Consider the following 14,444-nt stretch of genomic DNA (forward strand, 5'->3'; position numbering starts at 1 on the left):
GAATGTTTGTTTATCTAATTAAGTCGTTAAAATTCCTGGCTTATCTAATTAAGTCACAAAACACATCATATCATAATATCAAATAATAACCCAAACACATCATAGCATCAGGCATATCATAGCACAAATGCATTAAGTCTTTCACTATTAAGTCATAACAAAAAAAAACACTTTAGGGCTTATCTCATTAATCCATTACAATATAATTAACTCAATACAATCCCTAAATGCATCATATCATAATAGCATCAAACACATCGCAGCATAAATACATTAATTCCTTAATAATTGAGTCATAACCAATGCCTAGACATATCATATGAGTAGCATATACACAAAATCAATAGCACACACAAGAAATAAGTCAAAATCAGTCAAACAACGAAATTAGGGTTCTATAATTGCAAAATAAAGAGGCAAAATCTATTGAAAAAGTAGAACAATGAAGAGAGTACCTGATTGGGTGGAGAAGAAGGCTGGTGGATGTGGTGTTTTCCGGCAGAAAACAACATAAACACAGAGAGGAAAAGCGTCGTTTGATGAACAAACAAAAATGACACATTTTTTTTCGTGGTTAATTCTTATAGAAATTAAAGCCACGCATTAAAATTTTGTTTGGCAGATCGATTATGCTATTGTTACAAAACCTATGTACGAAAAATGCAAACCTAATATGTTAAAGATGAGACCATTAAGGATGAGAGGATTGTGTAAAGAATTATTGTTTTATACTTTTATCATCAGTTTTGGGCCTCATCGTCGTTGAACAATCGTTGGTGGTGGTGGATTCTGGTTGTCGCTGTGATATGTCGGCAAAATTGGGCCCAAAGCACTCAAATGGGCCCACTTTTTCTTCCAAAACCATACATGTAAAAAGTATGTCTACCTTTATCACAACTACAAAAGAGAAACTAGACTAGTAACTATCAAATATCAAGTCATCAACAAGTTGCTAAGAAATTATAACCATTATGGTTTTACCCTGGTGAAAATTACTAGATTAAATAACTTCCACTCGTTTTTAACCGGAAATAAATACAAATGGAACAAGAAAATATTTATATAGCTAAAATTCACCCCATTAGACTATCTTTATCTTGGCCATTGCTAAGCTAAAAACATCGTAATAATCATCAAAAGATTACATGCCCCCCTACTTGCATCAAACTAAAAGAATCATGATCGGATCACTGTAAATTTGGACATTTGATCCGATATAACCAATGAAAGTTCCCATCATGTGATGTTATGTTTTCACACAAAATGGTCCCCAAAATACCCTTGCACAAAACCTATCATGCAAAAAAAAAATGAAACTAAAAAAATATAAGTATGTTTCTATTTTGGGTTAAAAATAAATTGCATTGCTTCTATTGGTAAAAGGATTTAAAGTACATTGCTATTTCCTGCAGTTTGCGCGTTAGACAAATAATCACAAGAAATTTCATTGCGTCACGTAACTCTTTTTGTTAATTAATATTATAGAGAAAATTTGTCAAAAAGAAGATCATTGTTTATGGCAAATGGCTAATAACTTTATGGTCTTTTTGTAATCATTATATACTAAAGTTACAAGAGAAAAACAAGTGTGCAACAGCTTACCTAGTAAACAAAGTTAAACACTTTGTGTTTTGCTTGGCATATCTTTAGCTTTTGTGTCACCTTTCTCCTGAGGTTGATAACGTTCCACAAGAATCAAATATCAATAATGAGAAATAATAATAATAATGTACTTTTTTTATATAACGAAAGATGGCACATTATTTTTGGCGTAAAGATAAGGTTATTTGCATGCAATGGTGGACCCACCCCACCAACATTAAATAAGAAAGGCACACTTATGAGTGATTCATAAATTTGGCATAAAAAGTAGAAATTTGTACAAGAAAAAGAAAAAGAAAATTAAAAATGGAAAAATAAACATACCATGTTCTCGTTTTCATAATAATCATCCAAAGCCCACTGATATTTTGATTGATTTAGCCCAAACCAATGTGCAAGATAGTCATCCATACTTGTATGAACTGTAACAGAAAGGATTAACATGAACAACCATTGACGTATCACCTGGATTTACATAATTGATCTTCATATCAAAAGATTTCATCACACTAGCAGACAATAATACAAAATTTTCGCATTAATCTTATCTTCCTTTTATGGTATGGAATTGAAGTTGTGGAACCCACTAGGCACTAGATGTTTCCGATCTAAATGTGTTTAATAGAGATGGTTTCAGAGATTGGATTAATAAATGTTGTTAGCAAGTACTTGATCTTAAACTTTGTTATCCCTCATTTGTTCTAAGAGGATGAAATTAGATGCGAGAAAAAGTTACTCATAGAAAAGACAAAAAGCAACAAAAGTTCATCAATGATTAGGTATCAAACAATAAAGAAGAAGAAGAAGAGGAAGAAGAAGAAGAAAGTTAAGCAACTAAACAACAAATCTGAGCTATATTTTGGTAAACGACAAGATATCCGCAACAATTTCGATGTTCAGTTTCACTCTAAATCTGATAATATCAAATCGAAAGATATAAGAACGATACCATTCTGTAGTTTGGCGATGGCGTCCCAGAAGAAACCGAAGTTTGCGCCGTATGACGAAGCTGTCTTCTCGTAGTGAACCGGCGGCGGCTGAACGGGAGAAAAGCTCGTTTTCTTCTGAGAGTTGGAATCCGGTTCAGATGAGGATTTAGGAGTAGGAGTAACGAATACGGTGTAATAGCCTATCTTTCCGATCACCGGCGGAGGAATTGGTTGTTCTTTTTCCATCGGCATTATCTTTAAGTTCAAGAAGAAAGGGGGGATTTTTGGGAAAGTTTGATTGAACTTTTGAGATGAAAGAGTGGGAAAAGGGGGTCGATTTCTTTGTGTATTGGATTCAATTTGATATCGAGAATATTTGATCTGAAAGCAAGGGGAGCTCAAAACTCAAACGATCGTTGGTGTGCTGCAAGAGCTTCACACAGATGCTTTGAGTATCACTATGGATAGATATACAAGAATGTTTCATTGAAGTTGTAACTTATTTTTCTCTCTTTTAGGTTAATAATACAAATAAACGTTAAGATTGTTTTATAATTCTCTTTTACTGATTTGTGGAGAAATATTCTTTTATCTATTTGGTAATAACCATTTTTTTGTGAGTTTTTTTAAAGATATAACCTATTTTTCTTTTTCAAAATAACCACATTCTTCGGAATGGGTTGTTCCGTAATGTATTTTGAACTTGTTTTCGGGTGCACCGGCCCATTTCGTTCTTTCCGGAATGCCCATTTTGGAGTTTCCATATGTTTTCTAGGTAAGATCTTTGAATTTCAAAATCTGGAATATATTTTGAAAACATCCGGACCCTCGACTTCATTCTAGATCTTGCTCCGACTTTCTGACACACGATTATGATTCTAATTTCGACATCCGACACATAACTCTGACATGGAAGATGACCACTACGACCTGATTATTTACGGGTACGTTCTTCACTCCCAACCCTAGTTTGCTTCTTTGTATAACGTGATTATTTGTAACGCCCGTAGATCAGGGCTAGTCAATTTAGAGACGATAAGCATCAAAAATGACTTTTTGATTGAAGATTATTTAGAAGGATTAATCTTAACCAAGTTGTAGTATATGTCACAAGGTTTCTGTGCATATAAAGAACGTCAAAATCCGAGTTATAACGAAGAAGTTATGACCTGTCGAAGTTCGCGACAGAACCGCACGACCCAGCGCGACGTAAATAGTGAATTTAAGGTAGATAGATATCTATCCTTAGTGATCTAAACGAGAGTCGAAGATGTCTTCGATAGTAGTCCAACGATAAAAAGACAGACGAAAACGAACGTTAGACGAAGGAGTTATGAGTTTATAATGGAGTTTTCCTGTCACGACCTACTAAAAATAATATATAAGTAATATAATTATAATATATTAAAAATAAAGTCAAAATTAGCCAATGGAGTCTAAACGATAGTTGTAGAGCATAATCTCACCTTCGCGGCGATATAAAGAACGTCGAAAACGGAGTTCGTATGCGAAAGTTATGAATTTTTGAAGTTCGGGGCGCGAAACCCCAAAACTGTCAGATACCACGACGTGGCAAGCAGTGCCACGACGTGCAAAGTCTTCTGACACCTCCGGGAGTCCCCCAGATGCAACTTGCGATGACGCATGCAGTGACGACCAAGCCCACGACGTGGAAAAAGGTGTCACGACGTGGCAAGGGCCAATTTTGCCCTATAAATAGATTTGAAGGGCCAGCCGAGTTTGGTTGCTCATTCTCTCATCTCTCACCCATATTACCTTGATTTACGTGCAAAGAAGTACCCCCTAAGCCCCGGTATCAACCCCGAGACCCGAAGCAAGTCCTGAAGCCCAAAGATCCCGAGAAGAAAAGAGTTTCCGAGTCGAAGCTCTGCCCGCGAGAAGCCCGGTGTGCGAAGTGATCCCGGTTTCACCAAAGAGTACTACTCTTAGAGCTGTAGTGCTGTCCGAGCATCGTCTAACCAAGTGAGTGTGTGGTTACTTTCTTCTAACGCATAAATACGAAGTATTTTATAAGAAATACGTGTTATGTGTATATTTTGTTGTTATATGTGTGAATGTATATTCAATTTCTTCTACCGCATAGATATGAAGTATTTGCTATGAAGTACGTGCTAGGTGTTTATACATTGTTTGTTTACTTGAGATAGATGTTGAAATAATGTTTTATACATGTTTTAAAAGATTTAAACTATATATGTGTTTGCATCTACAAATATGTTGGGTAGAACATGGGTAGATGAAATAGTTGATGTGAGACGAAATAATAAGTATTTTTGAACTCAATGTGTTCATTAGGTATTTTTGAACTCTATGTGTTCACTTGGTGTTTGAACTCAATGTGTTCATTAGGTATTTTTGAACTCTATGTGTTCACTTGGTGTTTGAACTCAATGTGTTCATTAGGTATTTCCGAACTCTATGTGTTCACTTGGTATTTTTGGACTCAATGTGTTCATTAAGTATTTTTGAACTAGATGTGTTCACTTGGTGTTGTTGAACTGAGTGTGTTCACTAAGTGTTTTAGAACTAAGTATTCACCAGATGTTTTGAATTAATTGTTCACTAGGAGTGTTAGAACTAGGTGTTTGTTAAGTATGTTGAACTAAGTGTTTACCAGTCGTAATTTGTGGACCTTGGCAATGGTGGACTTTGTGTCAATTCCTTAGGTCAATCCTTAGGAATAAATGGATAAAGGATAGTTGATTCTTAGGGTAAATCCTTAAGAAATAAAGGATATAATGGGAATGGGTATTTGGGTTGATTTTTTGATAATTGAATATAATAAATGTATTATTGTGGGACGAAAACCCTATATGCTCACTAGACTCCCAAGCCTGACCCACTCAGTTTTCTTTGCATTACAGGTAATGACACAAGAGTATAAATTGGTGGACTTGATGAGAGATTTTGGATTATAGATCAATAGTTACAAATAACTGTTGTAAGGTCTATTTTATATTGTTTATGCTTTTTGTCTGTATCGGAAGATGACATCCCGAGGTTTTATTATTTAATGAAAATACATTCTTTTTTAGAAACGTTTTGATAAATTTTATCATATTTTGTTTTGAGAACAAATTCCGCAACTCTTTTAATCAAAAGGATTTACTCTGATTTTATAAAACAAAGCATAAACAAATCGGTCTTTTCTGGCCGTGAAATTGGGGATGTCACATTATTCACCAAGAACTACTGTTCCGGAATGTGTAGAACACCTCCAGAATGAACTGAAAACATTCTGAAGCTTTTAATTAAAGATGCAATTGCAGTAGGACCAACCTAAAAGTGGTATAGATGTTTAGGTATTGTTAGTTTACATCGAAATATAGTGTTTCGGAACATAGAATTTCATTCTAGAACACTCCATAATGCAAAAAAATTGGTCCGGAACACGACGAATTGGTCAGAAACACGAGGAATTGGTCTAGGATAGTGGCCAATTTCCGTTCTGAAGTTAGGTTATAACAACTTTTTTATTTGTGCAACACGACAAGGTTTTGGATGCATCCATTACACTGTTCTGTAAACCCAAAATTAGCGTGACAATTCTTGTGGCATTGAGAGACATACCAACATACGAGACTATGTTTCATAATACATGTTTTGGAAGATGGTTAGACATTCATAATGTAGATGGAAATTCTTTGCTTCTATATTATGTTTATTGCCACGAAGTTATCACGGCCCCCGACGCGAAGCAGAGGAAATTGTTTTTGAGAGTGGGGATTATGAGTTATCTTTTTGGGAAGAAAGAATTTTGTCTTTTTACCAGCTTCCGTTTTGGAGATTATTTTCATGTGTCTGGTTCCGACGCCGCCTTTCGTTCCCGTGCGTTTCCTATGGTCGCAAGGAATGTCACCGTCAAATTAGAGGATGTGAAGAATGTGTTTGAGCATTCGCTTAATAACTTATCGAACGAGGGTGTGGTCGGTGTATGTCTCTTATATCTGTTAGAGAAAGGGTTCAGTGGGTGGTTGGCTAAACAACATGAGTATTTGGCTTTGGTATCCGACTTTGATGAATTCAAAATGTTTCTTGTAGTTAATTTATTACAGATTATAATTAATGTTAATTAATTATCATTAGTAATATTTTTTAGAAATTTAATTGAAAGTTTTTTTATGTCGCAAATATCCATAGGAGAGGGTAATTTGGGATCAACTGTACTCACAACTAATTAGTATATTCAATAAGGTTGAGAAGCATATACATCTAATGGAATCGAAAGAGAAACAACCTCAAAAAAAACGATCTACACCCTAATGGGTTTATATGCTTTCAAGGTAATTACATGATTAACAATTTATTAGTTTTTTTGTTTGCTAACATTCTAATAAATGATTTTTTTTTCATATATGGATTCTTGAAACTTTTCCTGTGAGCAGTTTGTTTGGTACCCGACAAGAGAATGTGATCCCTACGATTGTTGCATGACGAGGCCTTCACAAAAGACTCGATGTAACCAGTTTGTAACAATTGATAACATATGGTAACTTATATATTTTAAGATTTTCTTTTATATCTATAATTTATGTTTTATTTATAGTTTTATAATTTTGTTAACAGGATAACAAACTTGTACAGAAGTTGTAGCCGACAGAAGCTGATGGTCATGTTGAATGGTGGATAGTTAGCTCAGCATGGATTGATCGCCATGATATTCCCAACATAGAAGTTCACATGACACCTTCCCTAACACCATCACCCAAAGGCTACCCTACCATTAGCCTCGACTAAAAAGGGCACATATAGATATTCCATCTCACCCGCTACCACCACCACCGCAGGTCTCTGAACAATCAATTGATATGGACCGAACTATTACTAACTTGCAAAATGAGGTTCATCAATTGCAAAATGAACTCAGTGAATGTCGTAAGCATATGATGTCACATGATAAGCGTTTAGCGGAGCATGACGCTACTTTAACCATGCTTCTAAACTTATCAATAAGACTCCCGAAGACGATGTTGGTACCTTGAAGGGGATGGAGGTATATTGTTAATTATTTCACTCACATATCGTTTTTATTTAACTTTATGGTCCTTATGTTTTTGTATGTTTTTAATTAAAAACTATGGAACCGCATAGGCACTTATCATGCAAGATGTTGGCACTACATAGTACAATGACATGTGGGAGCATGATTATGGGTCAGACACACTCAAACAACCACTGAATAACGTCCTTGAGCAGTCGTCTCCACATATTCAACCGTCTGATGTTTTATGCGCCAAAACGTTATGTCCATATGGTATAATTATCTCACGGATACAAATAAAGAGGAAATGTGTTGCACGACAACAACCAGCACCATTAGATAATATTTTAGAACATGTCGTACATAGTCTATATAAAAAATGGGATACTTTGTTGTTGTTTGCTCACCGTTATTTGATAGGTATTCCGACGATTGAGTTTTGGACGCGGTTATATGCAGATAGTCACGCAAGCTAGTTAGAATGTGATGTAAGTTATATAATTGTGTGCTCATTACGTACTACGCTTCTAATAACAATACTTATTTTACTACACATTTTTTGCTTGGCAACACATCATTTTGTGGATCTCATTATTGATAGAGCGTAGACGGAATGATGCTTGGTGGACGATTGTGCCATCAACTTTCAACACTGATGTATTTAATTGAAGTGGTATGGTTGATGGATTCGTTTACCTAGCCTGGACAGATTGTGATACGATATAATTGTGTTTGGATTACATTACCTACGTAACAGTAATTTATAAAATAATGTTATTTGTTGATTAATTATTTCTAACATTTTATGTAGCTTTACATCCTAATCAATATACCAATTGCTCACTGGTTTTTAGGTGCTTTGGATTTGAAGACATTAAAAATTATTATATACGATAGTCATTTGAGGAGCGACTACTTTTCAAAAGAAGAGGAATGGATTATAGATATGAGAGTCTGCATCCACAAACTACTAGTGGGTATCAACTACTATGGTACCGAACCAACCGATGCAATCCCACTTGAGAGTTTCAACACGACCCTCGAAATATCCCCAGATATAGCACAACAGATTGACAATAGAGGGGATTTTTGGGGTGTTTCGTGTTGGTTCCTGGAGATGTTGATCATCGGGAAATCATATTTTATAGAGGGTAAAAATGGTCCATGGAAAATGTCATATAGTAAACGACTGGCTGATATTTTTTGGGATACAAGGATAAAGACCATTCGAACATTGTAATATTACTTTAAACAAATCCTTTAAATTTATGTATTTATTAGTTTTTTTTGTTGATTTTTAAGATTACATTTGCAATGTAGATATTATAAGAACAAAACTTATATAAACATGACCAAACACATTTTATACACACACACACACGACAAAAAAAAAAAAAAAAAAAAAAAAAAAAAAAAAAAAAAACTTATTCCGGAACGACTGTTCGAAATACTACTTCATTGTTCCGAAGACCTTTCCTGAAATTTATTGGTCATTTTTTGCAAATAGTTCATTTATAAGGGTTAGATTACTTAATTTTCCTGAAATTTATCTACGATAAACTTAAGAGATTTACAATTTAAAAAAAAATAACTATGTTGTTTAATTTGCTAAAATAAATTTTAAAAAAAAATCATATAATGTTATTTAAATTGCTATCTAGGAGGATGATCGATTAAACCCTATGAGGATAATGAAATCGTCCAGTATAAATGGAGGAAGATAATTGATGAGTTTGTCAAGTCAAGATGCAAGGAATTATGAGATCCCTAGAGTTCAATGTATAGTCTTCTTTATATTTCTTAGTTTCATCTCTTATCTCATGTGGGATGGAGATGACATCGAAATTACTATCATTTTAAGGATTCTGGAATATTTCAGTTAGTTAATATTTAACTAATTAATATTCAACCATTTTAATAATTAAAACTATTTAATTAATTCCCAAAATAATTTTCAAAATAGTTTTTAATTAATTATTACACCATAATAACTAATAGAGTAAATTCTCATTTATTTAGTCCGGTCAATTTGGGTCATTATGGCAATTCAATAGGACACTGCTATTATTAAAAATATTACCAATAGTTGATTGCTTTGGACACTCTTCACACAATATTTTATTCAAATATTCGAATAAGCTATGAAGTATTGTTACTATATTAGTTTCATAGATTTCATAACTTTCTTCTAAACATGTTAAACATTTAAATAGTCAAAACAATCTCACGAAACATTGTATAAACAATTTGAATTATAAAACCATAGACTAAACATTTGGGGATAAAGAGTTGGCTTATGATCCTATGAATAGTAACAATGGCTCATTATTCATGATCAAATTATCTTCTCCATGTTTTAGTCTTCTTACTTCATTTCAGTCACTACACATTCTTGAAAATGCTAGTATTCATGATCAAATTATGAATTCATGTATCTGATTTAAGACTAAACATTTGGGAGAAACGAGTTGTCTTTTTGATCCTATAGATGGTAGCATGGGATCGTCAAGATCAAAGTATCTTTTCCATGTTTCAGTCTTTTACTTTAGATTTATATTGCGCATGTATGCTTTCCTGATCCTTTTTTTGTAATGAAAACAAAAACATATTTGAACATGCCTCAGAATAAGTAATTCTTTGTCCTTGGTATTCGGGGCCAGGCATACCAACACTAACCGTATTTTAACCCATGGGTAACTGAATTTGCTCTTCTTGACACTTCCATTCATGATAGTGAATATGGGAGCATTTAAAGTTGGAGTTTTTATGATTGCTCATGTTAGTTCCAAAAGGTCCCTCAACATGACACTCAACTCCTTCATGGAAATTTCAAAGTTGTTCATACTAAAAATTAGAATGAACCGATTATATGTACATGTTAGCTAGTTAATTGTGATAACCACAACCAATTCCTAACTTAATGAAATTCCATTTTACTTCAATATGTCAATATACAACACACAGTTGATGACTGCCTTTAGAATGTAGTGGTTGGAGGAACCTCAAAAAGAGCTTTGTCTAAGGCATGATCTTTCTTTTGCGTTTATGAGAAGTGCTCCCAAACTACGAATTTAACAAAATTGATCATCTTATCATTTAAGTGGTTTTATAGCAGTAAATTTTAGTGGATAAAAAATATAGATTTAATATTAATATTCATTCTAGTTTGTTTTATTAATCCTTAGAAAATAGTTATCCAATTCAAAATTATTTAACAAGGTTGGGATCCATATTTGGCTCTATGATGTGTAAAGGGATGTCGTAAACACACTGCAAAATTATTTAGGTAGGAAAAACCCTTTGCCAATTTCATTATCTATGAAATTTCTAGATCTTTGAGATTCATTGACTACCAATGACATGTTAATCTTAGATTATACTCATCTTAATTCTATGACTAGGATGTCGTGGATCATAGAACAAATGATGAATTAACCATGCAAAACCTTGTGGTCCTCGACTCAAATTACTCTCACATTGACGTGCCGATTAACCACGCACACTTCGTCAACAAAGTTAATTTTTTAGAGTACCACATCAGTTTCAACTTATACTCTCACATTGACATATCGGTTAACCACACATGCTTCATTAACAAAATATAAAGAAAATGTGCATTTTCATGGGTAACATACGATTCACGTTTTGATTATATAAAATAGGATTTTCTTTTAATACTTTTAACTTGAACATTTTCCTATCAAACGCTTTCAGTAACTCCACTCTCAAAATGCAAAGAAGCGGTGAGGGTGGTAATCAATAAGCCTTTAGAAAACGAACTAATTAAGAATAGAAAAGACCTCCTTAAACCTCTTTTATAACATTAGAGTGGGTGAACCTAGTCATGATAAGAGTTTTATAACATTTCTTACCTAACTCAAGATTCGTACGTGTTATATACGTACTAAGAAATTCCATCCATATAACAACATCAAGATCCATTAGCATAATATGAATTACTTCATATATTTTTTCTAAATGCTCAACTCATCCATGATTTTCAAGTTACGGCTTAACCTTTCATTTTATTCTCTTTAGATCAAAATAATCGTTACCATGTTGAGTCAATCCATAATGGCTTCAAACTGTCAAAGTTCCAACAAAGTGATTTCATATGGCAAAATATTGTCGAATTTCATCTTTGCAAAAGTTGAAACCACATCCATAGCAAGAGTGTTCATTGTTAGACATCAACCATGACATTATAAGCTCTAAAATATAAATAGAAACATCATCATGTTTCATGCTTTCGAAAAATTCTTTTGTTGTTTCAATTTAACTGTACTTTTAGTACATGTGTATAACTTCGAATAAAATATAATTTGATTATTTTTTCAGTTATCAAAAAATGTATCCATTTGCTTGTTCAAGAGCTCCAATGAGCTCATGCAATGAAGATTAACAAAAATGTAAACTTATGTGACTATATGTTTGAACTCAACGTTTTTTGAACAACCTAAATGCCTTTTGAAAGCATTTGTTTCTAATAAAATATCATATCATTGAGTTCAAGGATATTAAATTACGTGTGGGCATTTTACAGAACATTTTCTTGTCAATATCGATATCGCTTTTAACACCCGATTCAAGGTACTTTCATTTTTTACCCTTGGTGTGTATATTGGTTGCAGATTTGGTCCCAAGGGGGCATTATTTCCATTTTCGGAAAAGTTGTGGTACGTTGGGTGTACTCCTCGTACGCTGGGTGTACGTACCCAGGAGACAAACCCTAATTTTTAGGGTTTGGACCATATTTAAGCAACATTATAACCCATGATCCCCTCATTTCTGAGGCTTCATTACCCTTTGAGCCTCATTTCGAAACCTTAGCCCCTTTAGAGAAGAATTAACCCTATTTGTGTGTGTTTTAGTGTGTTTTGGTGAGATTTGATGAAGAAGAGCATTGAAGAATGAGCTTTGATAAAGGGAGAGCTTGTAGATCTAGATTCCACTCATCATTTCCAGCTTCATTGACGTATAAAGCTTAGAACTTGCTCATTGTATGTTTAGATCTAATCTTTTTGGAGTTTTGGTAACTTTCGGTCCCATGAATGAGATCTAGTGGGAATTCCTCCACTACAGAAGTTGGGAGTTGTTTCTCTTGTTGTTTCCAAGGTCCTTAGTTCATAAAGTTAACATCTTGATGGTTGTGGATCAACCATGCATGTGTTTATGTCCATTTGGTGAAAATAGAATGCTAAATCTGGGGTTTGAGTTCGTTTGAGTTCATTTGAGCCATGCAAAGGCTCCAAGTTAATGAGTTTATGAATTAAGACATTCCACAAGGCTTAGATCTGAAGTTTAGATGTCTGGTTGCAAGCATTAAGTGCTTAATAGGCGTGTACACAAGCGTATGTTGCACGTACGCGTTCGAGTCATCGATCAAGCAAGCGACCTAGTACGTCGTACCAGGCTTGGTCTTGGGCTTTGTCGTTTTGGGCCATATTTAGACTATTAGGGTTATAAGCCTTGTTGGGCCACTAGCCTTTCTGACTTTGGGCCATTGTTAGGCTTTGGTCCTTTGAGATTTGGGCTCATATTAGGCTCTGGGCAACCTTTAGGAAATTAGGCCACTTTTGGGATTTTAGTTCCATTGAGTTTGGGCCTCGAATATTAGGTCAGGTGAGGAAAGTGTAAAATGGTCTTTTACCCTAGGTGTTGGACCAATAATCTAGATTTCTGGTTATGGATTATGACCCAATTATTAGTTGGGATTTTATTTGATTGGCTAGAGCGGGGATTCTTCGGTTCAGCAACCCGAGCATCTATTGACTAACGGCAGACTGAGGTGAGTTTGCTCACTATATTGTAGGACACTAAGGATTATATGTGCTTATAGTCTTTGTAACTCATGTCGTATGTGTTGTATGCATGTGTGCCTATTTGCTATATGTATGTGGGGTGAAATAGACTCGGTACAACTTAGTGCTAACATATGAGTTGAAATAGACTCAGGGGTGAAATAGACCAGGGGGTGAAATAGACCCGATATGGCTTTGGGCCGACTCATGAGTGGAAATAGACTCGGGGGTGAAATAGACCCGGCACAGCCTTGAGCTGACATATATGTATGGTATACAGTATTTTAGGGAACTCACTAAGCTTCGTGCTTACGGTTTCTAGTTTATGTTTTAGGCACTTCCGGATTGAAGGGGAAGAGCTCGGGGTGCTCGCATCACACACACCATGATTTTTCACTTATTTGACTCTGATGTGTTTTTGATGATTATTAAAACATTATGATTGCTCTCTTGGTTTTATTAAACATGTTTTGTTGATGTTTTAATTAATATGAAAATAATTGGTTTTGAATTTTGGGATGTTATATCTCCCATCTTCATAATGTTTTGTTTCTTGAAAATCAGTATATTATAATCTTTCTAATCAATTCAAACAAAATTTTGTCTACCACATAAGAGATTGAAATACTTACTTGATGGATAATCAATCTTAGAATGGTTGTTTCATCATGACATCTAAAATGATGGAAGAATTCATAAGGAAGTGATTAGCGTTCTTGCGGGTTCCTCTTCTGGAAACAATGTGAGGGATAAAGAAATCCTGCTTCCTTTTTTTGTGCGTACATATTGATGTCTAAAATAAAAACATATTACCCTTTTATATATATATATATATATATATATATATATATATATATATATATATATATATATATATATATATATATATATATATATAATACATGTACTTCCATCAAGTAAAGTTATGAAAGTTGGGGTATCAGTTAACTTATGTTATAATGGCATAGTTACTATGACATTTAGTAAATATAGTAACAGAAAAATAATTATTACAAAAATGGTCCTAAGGCCACATGAATCGAAATATTCCAAACACATAAAACTTGCAATGAAAGAATCAAAAGAAACCACATGTCCACATTCAACATG

At 34.1% G+C, this 14,444-nt stretch overlaps 1 protein-coding gene across 1 annotated transcript; it reads right to left on the reverse strand.

Annotated features, from left to right (window-relative positions):
• Positions 1-953: 953 nt before the first annotated feature.
• On the reverse strand, positions 954-3,037 carry LOC145069300 (uncharacterized). The gene is made up of 4 exons (XM_079016237.1): positions 2,552-3,037; positions 1,927-2,024; positions 1,603-1,669; positions 954-1,292 (listed from the first exon to the last, which is right to left on the reverse strand). Exons 1-3 carry the CDS (start codon positions 2,781-2,783, stop codon positions 1,616-1,618), a joined length of 384 nt encoding a protein of 127 aa, XP_078872363.1. The 5' UTR covers positions 2,784-3,037; the 3' UTR covers positions 954-1,292; positions 1,603-1,615.
• Positions 3,038-14,444: the final 11,407 nt, after the last annotated feature.

Source organism: Lactuca serriola, chromosome 8, assembly GCF_051521515.1.
Source record: "Lactuca serriola cultivar US96UC23 chromosome 8, Lser_US96UC23_V15, whole genome shotgun sequence".
In the NCBI taxonomy this organism is placed as follows: domain Eukaryota; kingdom Viridiplantae; phylum Streptophyta; class Magnoliopsida; order Asterales; family Asteraceae; genus Lactuca; species Lactuca serriola.

Excerpts from the sequence above, each read along its gene's own strand:
- LOC145069300 (XM_079016237.1), bottom strand. The coding sequence starts at position 2,783 with ATGCCGATGGAAAAAGAACAACCAATTCCTCCGCCGGTGATCGGAAAG. Across the intron at positions 2,025-2,551 it reads CATCGCCAAACTACAGAATG|TTCATACAAGTATGGATGAC; the intron begins GTATCGTTCTTA and ends TTTCTGTTACAG. Across the intron at positions 1,670-1,926 it reads ATTATGAAAACGAGAACATG|GAGAAAGGTGACACAAAAGC; the intron begins GTATGTTTATTT and ends TATCAACCTCAG.